Below are 18,763 nucleotides of genomic sequence, written 5' to 3'. Positions count from 1 at the left end.
GTGGGGGAGCTGCTGAAGGGCAGCAGGGCAGGGCAGTGGCCAGAGGGGCCATGTTGGTGTTTGGCCCACCCTGCCCCCACCTTTAGACCTTCCGGGCGGTCGTCTGAGCAGCGGTGCAGGCTGTACATTCCAAAGGGCAATCAGAGTGGTTCTGTGAGGCCTGCCTCGGCAACTTGGAGACTTTCTCAGTCTTTCATTTCTTATCTTTAAGAAGTTTTTTTTAAAATCAGGTTCAGTGGGGGCAGACCAGGAGACTCCTCCCGGCGTTCTCCCAGCGGAGTTGTGGGGCTGCTGCTGTGTAGCCAAAAACTCTGGCTCCATTCATCACATTAACTCCTGGCTCCAAAGGCTGAGCAGCCAGCCCCTATTCCCAACGGGATTAGAAGAAAAAGCACCCTTTTATGTTTTAAGGGATCTTGAGTTCAGTCTTACCACAAAAGGGAGGACTTCTGTTCTTGTCTCCTTGCCTGCAACTACCCTGAGTTGGTCCTTCTATTCCCCTAAAGATAATGATAATTACTAGGATTATTATCACTCACCTAACACTTACTATGTGCCTATAGTTTTCTTAGCACTTTGCTTAGCTTAAATCATTCAACCTTCACAATCTTCATTTTTCTGGATAAAGAAAGGGAAGCTCAGAGAGGCAAAGGCACTTGCCTGGGGTTGCACAGCTGGACAGCATGGAGCCAAGCATTGAAGCCACGGGGCCACAGCCAGATGCTGACTAACCTGTATTGGAGCCTCTAGGCAGCACACAGCTGTAATTTGTGTTACTCAGAGTCCTAAATTTTTGCAATATAGAAATTACAGTTGATGACATTTCCTCTTGGTCCAGACAAAAAAACCAGTGAGTGGAATTAAACATGTTGGTTATGCAAGTCAGCTGAGAAGCCAGGAGCTGGGGAAGGGCTGTGTGTGAGGAAGGAGGGGCTGGGCCGGCCTAGATCCCAGCCTCTTCCCTCCCTTCCTCTCCCACACTATTGGGTAAAATGCACACGGACTCTTGACTCCCCAAGACAGGTCTTGTACGAATCAGCTTGGTGATCCCTGCCCCCAGGTAGTACTGAGGATTGAACCTGGGGTGCTCTGTCATGGGGTTATGTCCCCAAACATTGTTAAAATTTTTGTTTTGAGACAGGGTCTTACTAAATTGCTAAGGCTGACCTGGAACTGGCAATCCTCCTGCCTCAGCCTCCCGAGTTACTGGGATTCACAGGTGTGCGCCACCGTGCCTGGTGCCACTTGTTTTTGATACAACTTACTTGGGGACTAACTGCACTGCCTGGTGACAGGCATCTCACGAACAGCGGGCATTCTTATCAACACCTTTACTACCTCTCCATTCTCACTGGCTGAGCTAAGCCTGGGCACCCCCAGTGCCCCTTGTGGCTCTGGCACCGCCTGACGAAGCCCTGACCCACCTGAGGAGGTTTCCCCTGGGCAAGCTCTGCTCCCGGGCCTGGACGCCACCCACGGTGAGGCTCAGTCTCTTGGCCACATCCGGCCTTCCCTCAGAGAGGCTGCCTTCCCGGGCCCATCCTGGGGAGGTGCCATAGCGCTCCTCCAGACACCGAAGGGGCACCGTCCTGTTGACAGGCTGGAAGATGATGGCGCCACTCTGCTGGGAGACAGGCCGGCGGTTGCCTACATAGCAGCGCACCAGGCCAGGGATGGAGTCGAAGCTCTCCATCTCAAACTGGTACTGCACGCGGCTGTAGGCCTCGCTGAGCCGCAGGACCGTCCGGTGGATCTTGAAGTGCTGAGCAAGGTTCTTCCACTGACAGGTCAGGACAAAGTTTCCGGGGCTGGACAGAGAGTCTCGAACCAGAAAGTCACCATCTCGCTGCACAAGGTTTTCAGACACCTGTGGACAAAGTGGCGAGTGAGGAGGAGGGAAGGCCAACTCTCAAGCCTTTCGAGAGCGGCAGGACCAAGGGAGGACAGCGCCTTCCGGTCTTTTCCTCAGTCGGCTCTGGAGTTTGTTAGATGTTAAACCTGAGAACGATTTACCAACCACTTTCACACACTGCAGGCTCCTGGGACGCAGCAGTGACGAAGCAGACGCCCAGGGACTCCCGCTCTTAGTGGAGCGCGTGGTGTGCATGAGGACACCCGAGCAGCAGGTGTGATGGGAAGGCAGAGGGAGTGTTAGGGAGGAGACGAGGGTTGTCTTTCAAAAGAGGGTCCTCGGGGAAGCTGCCTGAGAAGAAGACCTCCACAGACAGGAAGGACGTAAAGCAACAGAAAACAAGGAAGGAGAAAATGTGTGCTGGCAGGTCTGGTTTTCCCTCCCTAGCCAGTGGAGTGAGAGGAGGGTACTGGTTGGTACTCTTTCTAGGCTTGTCCCTCTCTAGGCCTGGCCAACAGTAGGCAGGTCTGTAGCATCAGAGATGTGCTGGATTCTGGACGTGCTAATCATTGGCTGGGAAGCCTGGAACAAAGCCAGGTTGGGGTCTCTCCTCTCACCGGGTCATTGAGAGGATCATATATCTGCATTTGTAACATGCCAAGCACTAGTACAGTGCCTGAAACACAGTGGGTGCTCAAAAACAGCTGTGACGATGGTGATGTTTATATCAAAAGGAGAATTTACACGAGGTGCAGCCTGGTCGTTCTGCCGCCCGACTGCCTGGCTCTGCAGTTGGCCTCAGCTGTGTGACTAGACGAGTCACACAATGTGATTCACTTTTGTCATCTATAAAACGGGGATAACAATATTACCTACAGAGTGGCTGTAAAAGATTCAAAGGGATAAAGAGCTGGCTATAACTAGTATTATTGTTGTTATGATGTTCAGTTATCCAGTCTGGAATTCTGTTGAAAATTTACACTCATGACAAATTCTATGATCACAAAAAGGAGGACGGTGGTGTTAGTTGTCAGTTTAATAAACTTTGATGCTTTTCCTGGGATATTCTAGCATTCAATCAATGGTGTATGTCTATTAGCTTAAAATAGTATGCTGCCATGGTTACCTTAAAATTGCATCTTTGACTTAAAAAATTTTTCACAGAAATGCCTTTTCTTGGAATTGAAATGTGGAAATAATTATTAGGTATGAACACAGTGGTTATCTTGCAGGATCTTGGTCAGAGTGCTAGGAACACCCTAAGGGTCCAATAAATTGCAGTGTGCACATGTAATGGACCTACACATGATGCAGACTCGTTCATACACACATATCGTGCAGAACATTTTATAGTAGTTGAGAATTCCCAGACATTATCACTAAGTGAAGAAAATGGGCTGCAAAATGTATATGCAGTGCTGTCTCCTGCTTGACTGAGGTGCTCTGGGAGGATATGTATCAAATGTTTCTTGTGGTTATCTCCAGGAGACAATGGTGGATAAGAGTTTTTCTTCTCTTTGTGATCTGTTTTATACAATTTTATACTTAAAAAAATGAGGTTAGAATAAGAATTATTTCTTTGAAAGTGCTCAGAAATCTACTAAACGAAACACAATTAATTTACAACATGACGACTTCCCCACCCCCCTACCCATCCCTATCCGCCCATTTCCTGTCATGTTGCCCTTGGTTAATAATTGACCAGATCAGGTTTACAGTAAAAACCTGAAGGAAATTGTATACTTCAATTCTGCAGACTTAATCTATTTTTCAATTTTTATAGCATTAAATAGAAACGTCATTCATGGCGGTGACCCAAAGGACAGTCACAGACAGTATACACAGGCCGTGTATCTGTGGTCACTGGCATCACTCCTCCTCTTCCCCACCTCTGGGTCACAGGATGCAGGAGGTAAAGGACAGCGTGAACAGCGGCTGGCCCCACCAGGGCAGAGGCCACCTGACAGGCTGTGCCAACGCCCCCTCCCCTGAAGCTAAGCTACCACCTTAAACCGGAGGCAGTTTCCAAAGGGCAGGAGGTTGTGGCCGCTGGCCAAGAGCTCAATCATCTGAGCCACAGCCCGGCAGGCCTGTTCTCCTTCAGGTTGTTGCCCCTTGGCTGCGGCCTGCTGCTGATTTGTGTGGACAGCCCACAGGAATGCTGGCTTTTCCTGCATCCACTCATTGGGCACGTGGAAATGTACTTTGGGTTACTGACCTTCGCTCTTCCCAAGGTCTCCCTAGAGGAGTCTAAGTCATATCACTATGGTATTGGCTTTTGGCTGAACAGAGACTTTTTCCCACAGGATCCTGGGGTGGGACCCTGCAGGACCACGAGGAGAACAGCTGTCGGGCTGAGGAGACAAGCAGGTACCTGTCGGGGGATGCGGCCGTGGTACCAGGCATGGCTGCGCAGGTCCTCACTGCTCAGCAGCAGCTCCTCCTCCAGTTCCTTCTTCAGCCGCTCGGGGGTCTTGTCCATGATGTGCCTCTCCTTGGAGAACTGTAACACAGAGCCCACAGTGACCTCCCTCTGGCTGGGCCTAGCCAGGCCATGCCAGCTGGAGACAGCATCTGCCTTGCCGGTCCTCTGCTGTGCTAAGCAACCCCTGCATGCCCGAGGCTGTGTTCAGGCAGGGAGCCTGCATAATGATTACAACTCACTGTGACCTTTCACTTTTCCAGCCACAAGCAGGTAATAAAATTTTCACCTGCACACGGGGACTATGGTAGGACAGTGTGTCGAAGCAGCAGTGGGCTGGGCGGAAGGGGCTAGGGTGAGAGATGCATGAGACAGCAAGGCCCAGTTTGGCCAGCCTGCTCTCTTCCCAAGGGAAGCTTCCTCATGCTCCTTTAGAATCACCCCAGTGTGGAGCAGGGAAGGTCCACAGTTTCTGACTGGTCTTTGACCCCGGGCCTCTGGGACACTGAAGTCCAAAGTAAAGTCTGTGGAGCTGGCAATGATGGCCTTAAATTCTTCTCTACATGCAAACTCAAGTTGAGGAACTGTGTTAGTCTTCGGAAACTTGCAGGGTACTTGGACAGAGCAATTTTCTACCTGTTGACTCTTAACAAAAGTCTGAGTTTAGATTTTGTATAACTTTGTAATATGATTTTTTCCAATAAATTGTTTCATTTTTCTGACAGACTGGAAATAGAAACTGAAACAAAACCTGGTCTTTCACCTCAGATAGTCTGAGGCCACCACTCAGCAGCCATGGCAGGAAGCTGGGGGTGGGTGACATGGGCTCCAGATTTAATTAGAATCACACCCACTTACAACCTGTAGACTGAACTTGGTCTCCTGCCTGGTTCCCAGCAAATAAGGCTCAGGGGCCCCGGCTTGTCAGGTGAGAAGGAAAGGCCATCTCCCTCTGTTCTCCCAAGTTCCCCAGCTTGTCCCATATGCCACAGACTTATACCTCATCATAGGTGAGAATTTCGGTGAGAACCCCAAATCCTTCATCAAAAAAGCAAAAAAAAGACTTGGGGGTTTCTGACTGGACTCTCAGGCTCTAGTGTTGCTGAGCATGTGGCCCTTGATGAGGAATGACTCAGGGGCTGATTTCAGGGTGGGGCTCCGCTCTGGAATTGCTCACTTCTCCCCCACCCTTCTCTCAGGGCAGGCAGAAATGTCAAGTGGGGAGTGTCTGATGAACGGAATTTGCATCAGAGAGATACCAGGCTGACTGTCCTGATGCGCGGGACTTCCTATAGCCACGTCTGGCACTGTTTGCTCCCATCATTAATTATGCACAGCTACATCTGAAGACCTGAGTACAGAACATAGGTTGTCAACTGATCCTCACTTCCTGTATGCCTTGCCTCCTGCTAGGTCAGAAACCCATTTACCTCTGCCCTTGAGCGGTGCCTGAATACATCGGGTACCTACTGCAGGAACAGTGCCCCAGGAGGGGGAACTCTTGTGACTTTTCTCAGTTATGGGGGTTCTACCCTTCTCTTGAAGTATTCAATGTCCTATTTTATTTGGGCCTGTTGACATTCAACCAAAAGATGACATTTCTTAATCTCTGTCCTATAGGAAGATGTGGCCCATGACTAAGGAAAGGTTTTCACTGCAGAGATGGTGTGACTTTGAGGTTAGATGTGATGGCTGCGGCCTGGAACACGAGGAGGAAGCTACAGCCTTGGAATGGTGGGTTCCTGGTAACCACAGGGCTAACAAGCCAGCCCCGGATCACTGGCCCCAGGTCCCTCCATGATCAATTTTCATTAAGCCTGTGATGTGGGGTGTCTGTCAAGGTGGCTGATTAAGTCCTAATTGATACTGTGGCCCAAGACCCTCTCTAGCCACCCTAACAGGCAGTCTGTATGCCTCACATAGCCCTGGGACTCTTTTAGTTCTGAGCTCTGAAAATGGAGAGATACACATAAATAGTAGGTCTTACATAATCCGTCAATGAAATTTTATTTGCTCACATACAAAAAGCTATTCCCCTATTTATCTTTGCATTCTCCATCCTCCCCGATGCCCCAGCATCCAGGTCACTTTTTCCTCCCCAGCCCCTGCTCAGCATCCAAGTTAACAATAAGTTTTTTTTTTTTTAAGTATTTTTTGTATTTTATTGTATTTTTAAGTATTATTTTGTATGCAACAATGTTTCACTCCAGGCTTTGAGATCATACTGTTTTACACTTGTTACCAAAAATATAAATCTCTTATTACTTCTATCCTGACTCCTTAGAGGAAAATCCACAACTACTGCCCACCCCCCCACTCCTCCCCGGACCCTGGAGAGGGTGCTATAGGGTGCAATAGGAGTTAGAGGACTATCTCTAGCATCTATACTTGGGGAGGGGGGTTACAGAGATTGACACTCCCAAATGGAGGACCAGACTTAAAAAAATATGCCCCTAGTCACCTGTATCATTTGTGAAAAGTTAGGAGGTTGATTATACAATTGCCTACGCTTGAATTTTATAAGGGAAGGAGAAGTAGAGAGAGGGGGAAGGAGGGAGCGAAGGAATGTAAGGGAGGTTGGTCCCGAGTGAGCCAGTGATGACAAAGGGCTTTTCATTCCAGGCCAGCAAGGGCTGGTCTAATACATTCAGAAGAGCAGGTTTGCTGCTGAAGCCTCTGCATCAGCAGAGATGTGGGCACTGTCTCCCAGACAATTCAGGGAGGAAGGCCAGGGTCCCTCTGGATTAAACAGTGGTTATGTGGAGGGGGTGGCTGCCTTCTAGAACTTTTACTTCCTGTTTTAATTCTTAACACTATTTTAATGTGTTTCCCAACTGCCTGTACTGTATGAGACCTTGATCTTGCCAACTATGATTTTGCCACTATACAAATGAACTTTAAAAAAAAAAAAAAAAAAAAAAAAACTTTTAAATATATTTTTTAGTTGTAGGTGGACACAATACCTTTATTTTATTTTTAGGTGCTGCTGAGGATCCAACCCAGGGTCTGATGCTAGGAGAGCACCCTACCACTGAGCCACAACCCCAGCCCCAACATAAGAACTCTGATGGGCTGTAAACCCCATGGTTGGTGAGGGGTGAGCATATAAGAAGTTTAGGCAAAATATGTCTATTTATATTTGAGACTTTGTGATTGGTAGTTGTGCTCCTTGGTAACCAGAAATGAGATTCCCGGTTCCTGAAATGGGTCACAAGTGTCTGAGACATTTGGCAGAATTCTGTCGGCTTCCCCCAAATCCCCTGATTTCTTGGTGACAGTACACCCTTTGCTTTGCTGCTGCCCTGTGGGAGGAATTTGAATTTTTCCCTGAAATGCAACTATTTCACTCAGGGTTTAGGCTAATTTTATAGGTCTTGGCTACAAAGCGAATTCTAGCAATTTAAGGTAACACTCGACACCTATCCTCAGCAAAGGCTTCATCCCAACTGTGTGGTCTCTCACTGATCTGCATTCTGAATGATTCTACTAATGTTATGGTTGGATATGAGGTATCCCTGCAAAAGCTCATGTGAGAGACAATGCAAGATTTAGAAGAGAAATGATTGGATTATGAGAGCCTTAACTCAATCAGTGAATTAATCCCCCATGGGATTAACTGAGTGGTAACTGAAGGTGGGTAGAGTGTGGCTGGAGTAGGTGGGTTCCTGGGGGCAAGCCTTTGGGGCATATATTTTGTGTCTGGAGAAAGGAGTCTGTCTCTGCTTTCTGATAATCATCTGTGGCTTCCCTCTTCCATACTCTTTGGTCATGATGTTCTGCTTCACCTCGAGCTCTGAGGAAAGGAACCAGCCTCCTATGGACTGAGACCTCTGAAACTGTGAGCCCTCAAACAAACTTTTCCTGCCCTACAATTGTTCTGGTCAGAGTCCTTCAGTAGCAGCAGCGAAAAGGATGACTAGAACAACTAAAGTCCTAGGACTCCTCTTGCTCTTCCTTAGACTACATTTCTGTTGGAAGGGTAGAAGAGATAAGTATTTACTCACGTAATAGTCACATGGATTGATATTATCTGCATAGGCTAGAATTGGGCACTAAAAGAGACGGCACCTGCACGGCATCATCCAGGAAATTAAGAGTGCAAGAGTACCTCATTCAAATCTGCCCATTCCTGGAGCCTCTTCTCTTAGCACGAATGTTCTGACTCTGTCACATTTGTTTCTGTAGATGTCTTCTGAATTCAGTGTTCCTCAAAGACTGCCTGGACCCAAGGCACCCTCAATCTCTCTACCAGCATAGGACAGCGGCGCTGTAATGCCCAGGATGGCTTTGCTGCGCTTGTGGGCAGATTACACTGAATGCAGATGCAGGGCTCCCTGCCCTGTGGACTGCATGCTCTTCAACTGGCAGGCGGGAAGAGACAGCGGGGAAAACTCATGAATAACCAATTTCTCACGCAAACGCCATGAATACTAACAATGACCATATTAGAGTAGCATGACTTTTTCTCCAAGCTGATTCTCTATCTGGTGCCCTGAATTTGAACCTCGTTCCTAGAAGGTGAGTTTGATTCCTCATTTTCTCACATTCTTATCTGGAGAGGAAGGAGCTGGAGGCCAGGAGAGGAGGAGGAGAGACAGGGGTGGGCTTTCTCTGTCCCAGCCCAGGCTCCAGCCATCCTGAGCTCCACCCCACACGGCAGCTGTGGGCTCAACCTCCGGAGGAAGGGAAGCTGCTCAGCTCTGAATCCAGAACACTGCCCACAGGTCTTGCCACTTCCTTCTAGGGACCACAACCACCCACTTACAGAACAAGGACGCAGGTAGGAGCCATGTCTTCTACCCCAAGGCTTGCCTGAATTTGGCCCACGTGGCACCTGTCCTCATGTGATAGATCACAGTCAACCTGCTTAAAAGTTCTTTTGTGGGCGTAGGGGAGGCACAAGAAGAGGTGGCATGTATTGGGTAGTAAGTATATAAGAAGCAGGGTAGTACTCCTGTATCATGGCTACCACTCACATGACTCCTCTTCTACCATTGCATTTTAGTCCCAGTCATAAGCATTGGGGTCTGAGATTAAATGCAGGTAAGCTGCTGGAGATTCAGGGGGTGGTAGCTGAGGCCCACACTTGTTCAATAGAATCAAAGGTTAGAAAATGCATATATTACTGTAATTGATGTTCTTCATGAAAATCTGGGTCTAGCTGTATCTTTCTCATCACCAGCATTTTAATAACCTTGATATCAACAGGCATTACAGCACAGTGTTTAAGAGCTCGGGCCAGCTAGCCACCTTGATCTACAGGCCACTGTGCCATGGAACAGCTGTGTGGCTTTGGGCAAGTGATATTAACTCTCCATGGAGCCTCAGGCTTCCTATCTGAAAAACAGGGATAATAATTTGTCATATGAGGCTAATAAGGATTAAATGGGTAGATATCTATAAAACATTTGGAACATACCCTGGAGGTAGTCAGTACTAATGTTAACTGTCATTAACAGACATATCAGGATGCTACTAATCTGATTTTATAAAATAGACGAGTTGGGGGTGTGGCTCAGTGGTAGGGCACCTGCCTAGTGTGCACAAGGCCCTGGTTTTCATCCCCTTACCACTGCAAACCTCAGCAACCCCCTGCCCCACCCCTGCCTCCAAGCACACTTCACATTCAAGGTCTGATGCAGGAAGCACAGAGAGGCTGGGGTTATGGAGAGAAGTGAGGAATGCAGTCCGGTGCTCGCTTGAAAACCCAGCAGCTGCCTGCCACAGGCTCCTTTCCTCCTGAGAGGTAACACCCATGGTCCAGTTCCGTGACCAGGACTGGTACTAGCTTGCCGGGGCTGGCTCTGTAAACCATGAGTGTCACTCTGAATCTGGAAAGAACATCTCTGCAACCCACACACCCCAGCAAGTCTGGTCTTGACAGGCTGGAATAGCTAGAGCCCAGGAGATGGCTGGAAAACACATTCTGGAGGCACAGAGCCAGCTCCGCAGACGTGCTGGGAACCTCGATTAACTCGGAAACCCGCATTTCAATGGCTCTCCAAGGAAGAGAAAGCTGTTCCGGCCTGGGAGGAACAGAGCACAGGGTCTCCTGTGTGAGCATCAGAGCCTGCATTTCTAATTAGGCACAACAATAGGCCTGGATGTGCAGGAGATCGGTGTTCCTAAGCCAGGCATGAGGGCGGGGTGCACAGGCATCTGTCAGAAATTCTCAGAGGATGCTGCTGATGCTCATTTGCTTGTAGGAGACAGGAGAATTAGAAAAATATGGCATCTGCATTATAATTAATATTTGTTTTACTCTATCCCTGTCTGTTAGAAATACTTCCCATTTTCCACAGAATTTTAAGTTGTATGAGAAAGACACTGTCCCCCCCGCCCATGAACTGATGCAGTTTCCAAAGGTTTAAGATGATAGGCACAATTTCATGGTTATCGGTATGTCCAAGCAATTTACCGGGCACCAGGCTGCCAGGGCTGGAGGAAGGCCTGGCTCCTTACTTTCAAGGAGGGCACAGTCAGGCAGAAGACCATACACAAAGCAACGGTCTTAACACACCCCAGAGCTCTGGGGAGGGACCTCCTGCCTTGCTCTCTTATCCCTGTTCCCCAGCTCTGTAGCTCAAGTGAGCTATTTCATCTCTTTGTCCTTTGGTTTTCTCTTATGTCAAAATAAGAAAAGTCACTGTGGTCCAGGCGTGCTCTGGGAACAGTCTCGTGAGGGCTGGGAGGAGAAATGAGAGGCTGCAGAATCAGGGTTGGACCTTGAGGATGAAACTTGAGAAGGGCAGGAATGGACGTTTGAGTTAAGGGAGATAAAAAAGTAGCTGGGTATGGTGACAGAGAGGCTCTGGATGAGGACAGGGCTGAAGTAATACAAAGGTGCAACCATGGGCTTTATTATATAAATGTATATATATATAACGTACTCCAGCACACTCCCTGCAGGAGAGCTCCATCTCAGTCCACAAATCTGGTTCAGAGCCTCCTTCCTGGCCATTGCTGGTTGGCCCAGGACGGAGTCCCTCGCCCAAGCTGGGAAAAGACACAATGTCACTCTGGTGAAAATGTCATGAGACTTAAAAGGTCTGAAAGTACTTCATCTCCAGGTTTCCTGTCAGAGGGACAAAAGTGGGTTGAGAGGAAAAAATCTGCACATGCAGAGGAGAGGAGAAGAAGACAGAAGACAGCCCAGTGGCAGGAACATCCCTAAGCCTGAGCTGATTACGATAGCCAGTAAATCCCCTGTGACCTAAGCTAGAGTGAGCTGGATCTCTGTCACTTGTGACTAAAGCAGTCCTGATCCAGGAAGGCAGAGATCAGATGAGTGGAGTCTGCAACTGGGGGCTGAGGGTCAGATCTTTATTCTCTAGACAATGACAGTCCTTGATGGTTTCTGGCCAGGAAAAGCAACAGGTATATGTAGATGCTTCAGAGCGATCAATCTTGTTGCAGTGAACAGAATGGACTGGGAGGGGCCAGGCTGGAAGCTTAAGGTAGTCTTTTGCAATGTGCTGGTGAAGCCCAAATCTCCATCTCTAGCCCAGGTCAGAGACTTAGTTGAGGTATGACATGAAACCTGGAATCTCTTTCAGCCCCACCTCCACACACACACTGAGGGGTTTCTAATGTGTAGTTTTCACTTTCTCCAGGGCTCAGATAGGTCCATGGGCATAGAGGGGCACAGACCCCCTTCCTGCCCTGTTCTCCCAGGGATAACTGGCAGAGGCGTGAATGATGAGGGAGATAGGCAAGGGTGACAGAGTGGGGTTCAAGAGTTCACAGATTGGGGGGTGGTCAAAGTTTTGAGGAACTTATTTGGGTCTGTGGAACCAAATACATTGGCCTTATTCCCAAGGGCTGTTATTTAAGAGATAAAACCCAAAGCTTTCTGCAGGAGGCAGGCATTGTCCTTTTTCATCAGTCCCCAGACTCACTTGCTACAGGGCCCCCATCACAGGGCCCGTCCGTGCTCCCTGAACACACTGTCCCTTGCAGCTTTCCTCCATGAGTCTGGGTTGCAGTCCAGCAGAGACACTGACACACCTGTAGTGGTGCCAATTGTGCAGCTTGATGTAGCCCAGGTTGGAGACTGGGAAGCATCAAAAGGGAGGTGGGCAAGGCATGCAGGGCCTTGAACGTCAAGGCAAAAGAGCTGGATTTTACCTAAGGGGGTAAGAGCTGCAGGCAGGGGAGGGAAGGGTTTTAGGGGCAGGGGCCATGCCTTCTTTGCCTCTGGCTCCTGAGGTTAGCCTAGAGCCTGGAACGTGCAGGTACTCAGTCAACACCAACTGACGGGAACAGTTCTTGTGATCGATCGCCCTCTAGTTGGCAGCTTCCTTGTCACTGGACACGAAGAGGGAAGCTTGGAGACTGGTCAAGAACAAGTGACCTTGGGCACATTTTGAGGCTTCTCTAAGCTTGTTTCTGTATGTGCCTGGGGGGAATGATTCCCACTTCACATGGCCTCAAGCATATGAAGCATCCAGCTCTGTACCTGGCACACAGCGGATGCTCCCTTGGAACAATGTGGAATTTGAACTTCCTTTCAAGGATGATTCTTGGCAACAAATATGGGAAGTTGCTTCTCACCAAAAAATTTTCTAACACAGATATATAAAATCCACCAGAAAGTTTTAGAGATAGGTGGCCTTTGAGAAGTTAGTTCTGATGGAATTAAAAAAAGATAGCAGTTGGAATAGCTAATTTCTACTTAGAGACACATTTGTTTATTCTCTTTACTCAGTTCAAAGTCAATAGTTCTCGGGGTTTTCAGTTGCAGTAAATGGCTCTGTCTATGCAGGATGACACTGGTCACTTACAGGAAGGAAGACTTCCACCTGGTGGCGAGCACTTTGTATGTATATGTCTCACTATCAGCAAGTACAAGCAGTTACCTCCAGGTGACTCATGTCCAGACACACAGGTGACAGCCCAGTGCAGATGGAAGAAAGTTTTGAGGTCTGCATGAAGCTGAGTTCCTTGCACTCAGATTATATTTTCTTCAGGGCTTTAGATACTTGTTGTTAATACATTTTTTTAATTGAATTTTTAAAATTGAGATGATTTTCTAGTCATTCATTCATTCATTCAGTGACCAAGGCTGAAAACTAACTTAGTTGAAATAAAAAGAAGAAGGGCACGTCTGTATACATCAAAGGAGGAGGGAAGGAGAGGGCAGAGAGGGAACACTGGAGAACATTCAGGCTGGCCACCCCTGGGCAGCTTTGTTCTAGTGAGGAGTATCTGGTCACAACGCAAGGATGGTTCTCAAACAAAAGCTTCCTTTCTTTGGTCCTGGAACAGTTATTAGATGAAGGGAGAAGTCAACAACAGTCTAGGCCCCTTGTCAAGTTGTACTGAACACCTCCACAGGTCAGGTGATTTTTAAATTTGTTTTTAAGAAATCTCACCCAGAAATTCTGATCATGAAATTATAAGTCTGCCTGGAGTTCTAGATTACCACATAAAATTGGTCTGATTTCTAAGTGAAGCTCATGTCTTTTGAGGAGCTCAGAGTGGGAAATCCCATGGGGTCATGTGGGAACTGCACCAGGTGGCCCAGGCTGGGGTAATGCAGGAGTCCAAAGCAATGGACTATCACTCAAACCCACCAAACTCAGGCAAGACCTGCAGTGACATGTACCCTAGGTCACCACTATCCCTAACAGAGATACCCCCCCCCCAAAAAAAGTGCACTTCCAATAACTATACATAAAGCACCCTGAAGGGTACTACCTCTGGGATAATCTTTCAAGAAAATCTACCTAAAAAATGTAGTTGTCTGGAGAACTCTAAAACTCAGCCACTTTGAATCCCTGCCTTTTGACGAAGCACATATACAGGACTTATAAAGACCCAGTTAAAAACCTGCCCAAACTGATCATGAACCCAAAGAATGAATAAATTCCAAATACCTCTGCCACTCTTAAACCTATTCATAACCAAAAACAACAACAACAACAAAAAAAACCCCAAAAATCCAGTTTTCCATGTTTTAAGCCCAGAAATTTCACCCAGGTCCTTGGATGTTTTAATCTGAGGTAGAAAAGAAAGAACAGGGATGTCATTTGTGGCAATTCTAAATTCTATAAGGAAACAATTACTATATTGATTCTTTTTCACCCTTTATGGACACTAGCTGGCTTCATGGCTTATGTAAAAATATTTTTATTATAATCCAAAGAAAGATATGAATTCACCCATCCTACTTTTCCATTGGGAATGAGTAGGCTAGAAAAATAGTTTTTTATGCTAATGACTGAGATGAATGTCAAAGTCTTTACTTAAATAAAATATTAACTTGTAAACAAAAGTCCAAAGAGGAAAAAAAATATCAAATTCAAATTTTGTATACCCTTATCTGATACACAAAGCCAAAAGGGAAGGGGCAACTGGGCATTGCCTGTTCCAGCCCAGTGGATACAGAGGTAGCCTGGCCTGTGGTCCAGCAGGTGGACAGTATGGTGGCCTCACATCAAGGAGGTGCTGGTCATCCATAGCTGTTGTAGATTTGTCTGTCCTTTCCTCCCTCCCTCCCCCTCCCCACCCCATCTCTTTTATTTATCTATTTTTGTGGTACTGGGGATTGAACCCAGGGTCTTGTGCATGCTAGGCAAGCTCTCTACCACCAAGCTAGATGCCCAGCACCCAGTTGATTTCTATAGTGGTTACAGTTACCTGGCAGATGGCAATAAAGCATCTGAAGGAAAAGGTGTCTTGTTCTAATTCATACAAGGCATGCCATGGGCTAGCAGGGAGAGCCCCTGAGCTTTTCCTGATGACCTTTTTGCCTTCTCGGTGTTGGGTTCTTGAAAGATAAGCACCTCTCATTTCACTTGGACCACTGGCCTCTGAGCCTACTCATTCAGATCCTTTCACTAAAGCTCAGTAAAGTGGCCCCAGCAGGGAGCTTACTAACCTCACAAGCTCTACCCACACATACCCTGTTGGCCTAAGTTCTAAGGACACAATCAGGAGGTCAGTTTTAAATCAGGAGTTTGATAGTCACTAGAGCACAGTTCCTTGGATTAAATCTTAGGACTTACTGCATGCTGACTGGGTCCTCTGACTCCCCAGGTAGATCCGAGGGAGGTGAATCTTGGGGCAGAAGGACTCCATGCCTGACTGTGGTCACAGCCTGAGTAGACAGGGCATTTGAAGAAACTGTGACCTGTGGTACTGCTGAAGTCCCCAATGTTCTGTATTTTATCTCAAGTCACTGAAAAGCTTTCTGATCTCTTCTGAGGTGGAGACAGTAGCAAAGAGATTTCATAAAATCTCAATAAGTGTGAGTATTTGAAAACACTTCCGTTAATTTCATGCTAATGTTTAAGTACCTTGACATAAATCTTCTTCCAAATCCTAGAAAGAATCTCATATTCAGCAGATTCTGCAGATGGGTTGTGATGCCATTTTACTATCTTATAATTAGACTTGTGTAATTTATCACACTGTAGAGCAGATTCCCACTCCAGTGCTATTAAAAACTGATTTGTGATTTGCTGTTAAATTAAGATGCTTCATTCTCCTACTGTATGTGATTTTCCTTTTCACAGATGGATGATAATAACAGGGGCCATCAGACCTGAGGGCAGACAGGAAAATACCATTGAAGCCTCCAGAGAGCCCAAGTCCAAGAGATTTCATTTCATTCATTACCAAACCATATCAAACTCTTATCAAAAGAGGCACAGAAACCATGAATAGGAAATATGAAGAGGACATCTGTGGAACTTCTTGCTTATTGAGGTACTGATAAATTCCCATTAAAATTCTGCTATCGGGGTGTGCAGACTAAAGAGGCTAATTTAATTGTAATTTGTGCAGACTGGAGTTCTGAAGCAGAGTACCCCGTAAACTGGCAGTGGTAACTTAATCCCACATCCAAACTAATTACATTAGAGTCATTCTGATAGAGTCCACGGTTTCTTTTGATGTTCGACTGCCCTGATTCTTTTTTTTTTTTTTTTTTTTTTTGCGGTACTGGGGATTGAACTCAGGGCCTTGTGTTTGCAAGGCAAGCACTCTACCAGCTGAGCTATCTCCCCAGCCCTGCCCTGATTCTTGATCCCCACTCACTCTCTGATCAACGTCTCCTCCGTGAGTTTCCACCCTGATAGGGAAGCTATAGCTTTTGGAACTAAAGTTGTATTTTGATGAAACATCAAGGGACTGAAAACTACTTCTCACCAAAGGAGACTGATTTCAGTCTGACAACTTGGAGAGAAAGGCAGTGGCAGGCCTAAGCTTCACTGAATGCAGCACCCAGTACTAACAAATGTAGCTTCTTTTCTGCCCACACCAGAGAAATTGTCTTTATCCACTCTAAGATCTCCTCCTGCCCTGATTTGGCTTGGGAGGGTTTGACCACCATGTTTCTTAGTGTCTTGACAAAGCATTATTTACCCATGGGCCACTCAGAGTTCAGCTCCAAGTGAGGGGGTGGGGATCCTCACTTTTCTCTGTTAATAGATAAACTGAAACATGAAGCGATTTCTAATAGGCTATTTGTCACCATCTTGCCTTGCTGAGAGCCCAGTGGGTACCTTCCATCTGCATCAAATTTAGATGATGATGTCCTGGAGCAGCATGTGGAGCAGATACCAAAATCATTTCCACAAGGCAGCCCTGCATTCTGATTCCTGCTCCCATGGAGAAATGAGATGTGCCCCATTTAAGGTAAAGGCCAAAGGTCACTTGTTTGCATTTAACATTTATTGGGCTAGTGAAATCATAGGCTTCAAATAAAAGCTACGAACCAGTTTGACCTATAAAAACCCCTTCTAAACCACTTTGGTCTCTTTAATCAAGTGCTCAAGTGATTTCCAATAATACTTCTCACTCACACAGAGTTGGTGTATGAGTTAAACAAGATGATGCAGTGAAATGTTAATCACTGGAGTCTGGCAGTGAGATTATATTCAGTAATAGTGGCACTTTGTTAATATCCACAGAAAATGGGGGGGAAAAGCCCAACAAAAACAAAGACTGCTCTGGCTAAGGCAGATTCTGATAAGAGGGTCTAAAGACCAACTGACTAGAACTCAGAATGCAAGGAGATCCCAGTCAGAAATTTTGACCAATGGTAGTTTAACCTTGTTAATTCAACATCTTAATGCAAATTATGAGTGATGTGCAACATAGTTGTTCACCAAAATAGATGTCCTATTTGCCCTTCAACAAGAAAGTCATAAAGTCAAAATCAATTTAAGTGTTCTCCTTCTCTTATCATCTTCAATGAATGAGATAAACTGAATCAATGAAATGCACCATAGTTGAAAGACACTGGGAGATATAATAGGAAGCAAAAACAAGATATGTCAAGTACAAAGCCAAAGATTCAGATAAATTTCCATGCAGGGTGTGGAATAAATGACTTTTGAATTCTCTTTCTCCAAAACAGTACCATGACTAACATCTCTTAGAACTCTACTCAGGGACAAAGTACATCATGTATCAATGCTAAGTACATAGTAGGTTTGCAGTAAAACTAAATGATTCACCATAAGATGGGTTTTGGCCAAGTATCAACTCTACCACTTTTGATACACAACTCGCTGATCACTTTTTAAAGGTATATGTCTCCCAGAGGAGCATAAGCCATCAGACTCAAGTTTTCTTGTTTGACAAACTTTTTACACGAACATCACACTAGATGTTATAGAAAGAAACACAGAACCAAGGGCTGGACTTAGAGGGACAAGACAACACAATACAACTCAGATCTCACGAATGCAGTGTGCCTGGGAGCTAAATAGCTACAAAAAATATTTCTGTTTCACAAGAGAAAGTATGACCAGGACCCTATATTTTCATGATTTGCTCAGACTTATGGAATTGGAGTTTAGTTGAAAACCTAGAATTCAAGTTTCCCAAAGTGTGTGCATGTGTGTATTTTTTAAACCCATGGAAATGTTTAGCCTGTAGGGAAGACTTAAGGGGAACATGAGGTCTGTGCTGAAATATATGAAGGCATGGGCTGTCACTGTTCCCAGACAACGGGTCAAATATTCCTGGTTCAACTCTCTAGAGAAAAGAAACCAGAATTTGTCCAATTTCTAGTTGTCCATTTATACCAGCTGAGTTAGCCTCAAAATAGACAAGCTCACAATCTGAAGGGGGGATATGTATTGAATGGGCTATAATGCCCATTTAACAGCTGGAAAAGGTAGATGTTGCAAGGGCCGAGATTTTTTTACTCAAGATGGGACCTTCTATCAGTTAGACTTGTTAAAATGTGGGGATGCATTGCCTTAAGGACACAGTTCACTTCCATTGCTAGAAATGTCAACCCTCTAGGAAGATTCAGCAAGATGATCAATGGAAAGCCACTGAAGAATTCCAAGCAAGAGATCTGGGGACCTGAATAAGTACCATGATGGTAGAGACAGAAAGAAAAGACAGATGACAGCGATATTTAGAAGATGGTGTCGTAAAGGCTAATACATGACACCTGGGAAGTGAACTGGGAATAGGCATGGGTGCTCCAGAAAGACGGCTGCCCCGCCAAACACCCAATACAGAGA

The 18,763-nt window shown here is 46.2% G+C and overlaps 1 protein-coding gene across 2 annotated transcripts in view; it reads right to left on the bottom strand.

The window, feature by feature from the left end:
* Bcar3 (BCAR3 adaptor protein, NSP family member) overlaps positions 1 to 18,763 on the bottom strand; it is a 115,017-nt gene that overhangs the window by 20,575 nt on the left and 75,679 nt on the right. For both annotated transcript variants that reach the window (XM_047565439.1, XM_047565444.1), the window contains 2 exons: positions 4,227 to 4,355; positions 1,425 to 1,867 (listed from right to left, as the gene is read on the bottom strand). In XM_047565439.1, the coding sequence (XP_047421395.1) occupies positions 1,425 to 1,867; positions 4,227 to 4,355 (572 nt within the window). The remainder of the gene's footprint in view (positions 1 to 1,424; positions 1,868 to 4,226; positions 4,356 to 18,763) is intronic.

This window comes from Sciurus carolinensis, chromosome 1, assembly GCF_902686445.1.
Source record: "Sciurus carolinensis chromosome 1, mSciCar1.2, whole genome shotgun sequence".
Taxonomy (NCBI): Eukaryota; Metazoa; Chordata; class Mammalia; order Rodentia; family Sciuridae; genus Sciurus; species Sciurus carolinensis.
This window is presented reverse-complemented; position numbering and strand designations above follow the sequence as displayed.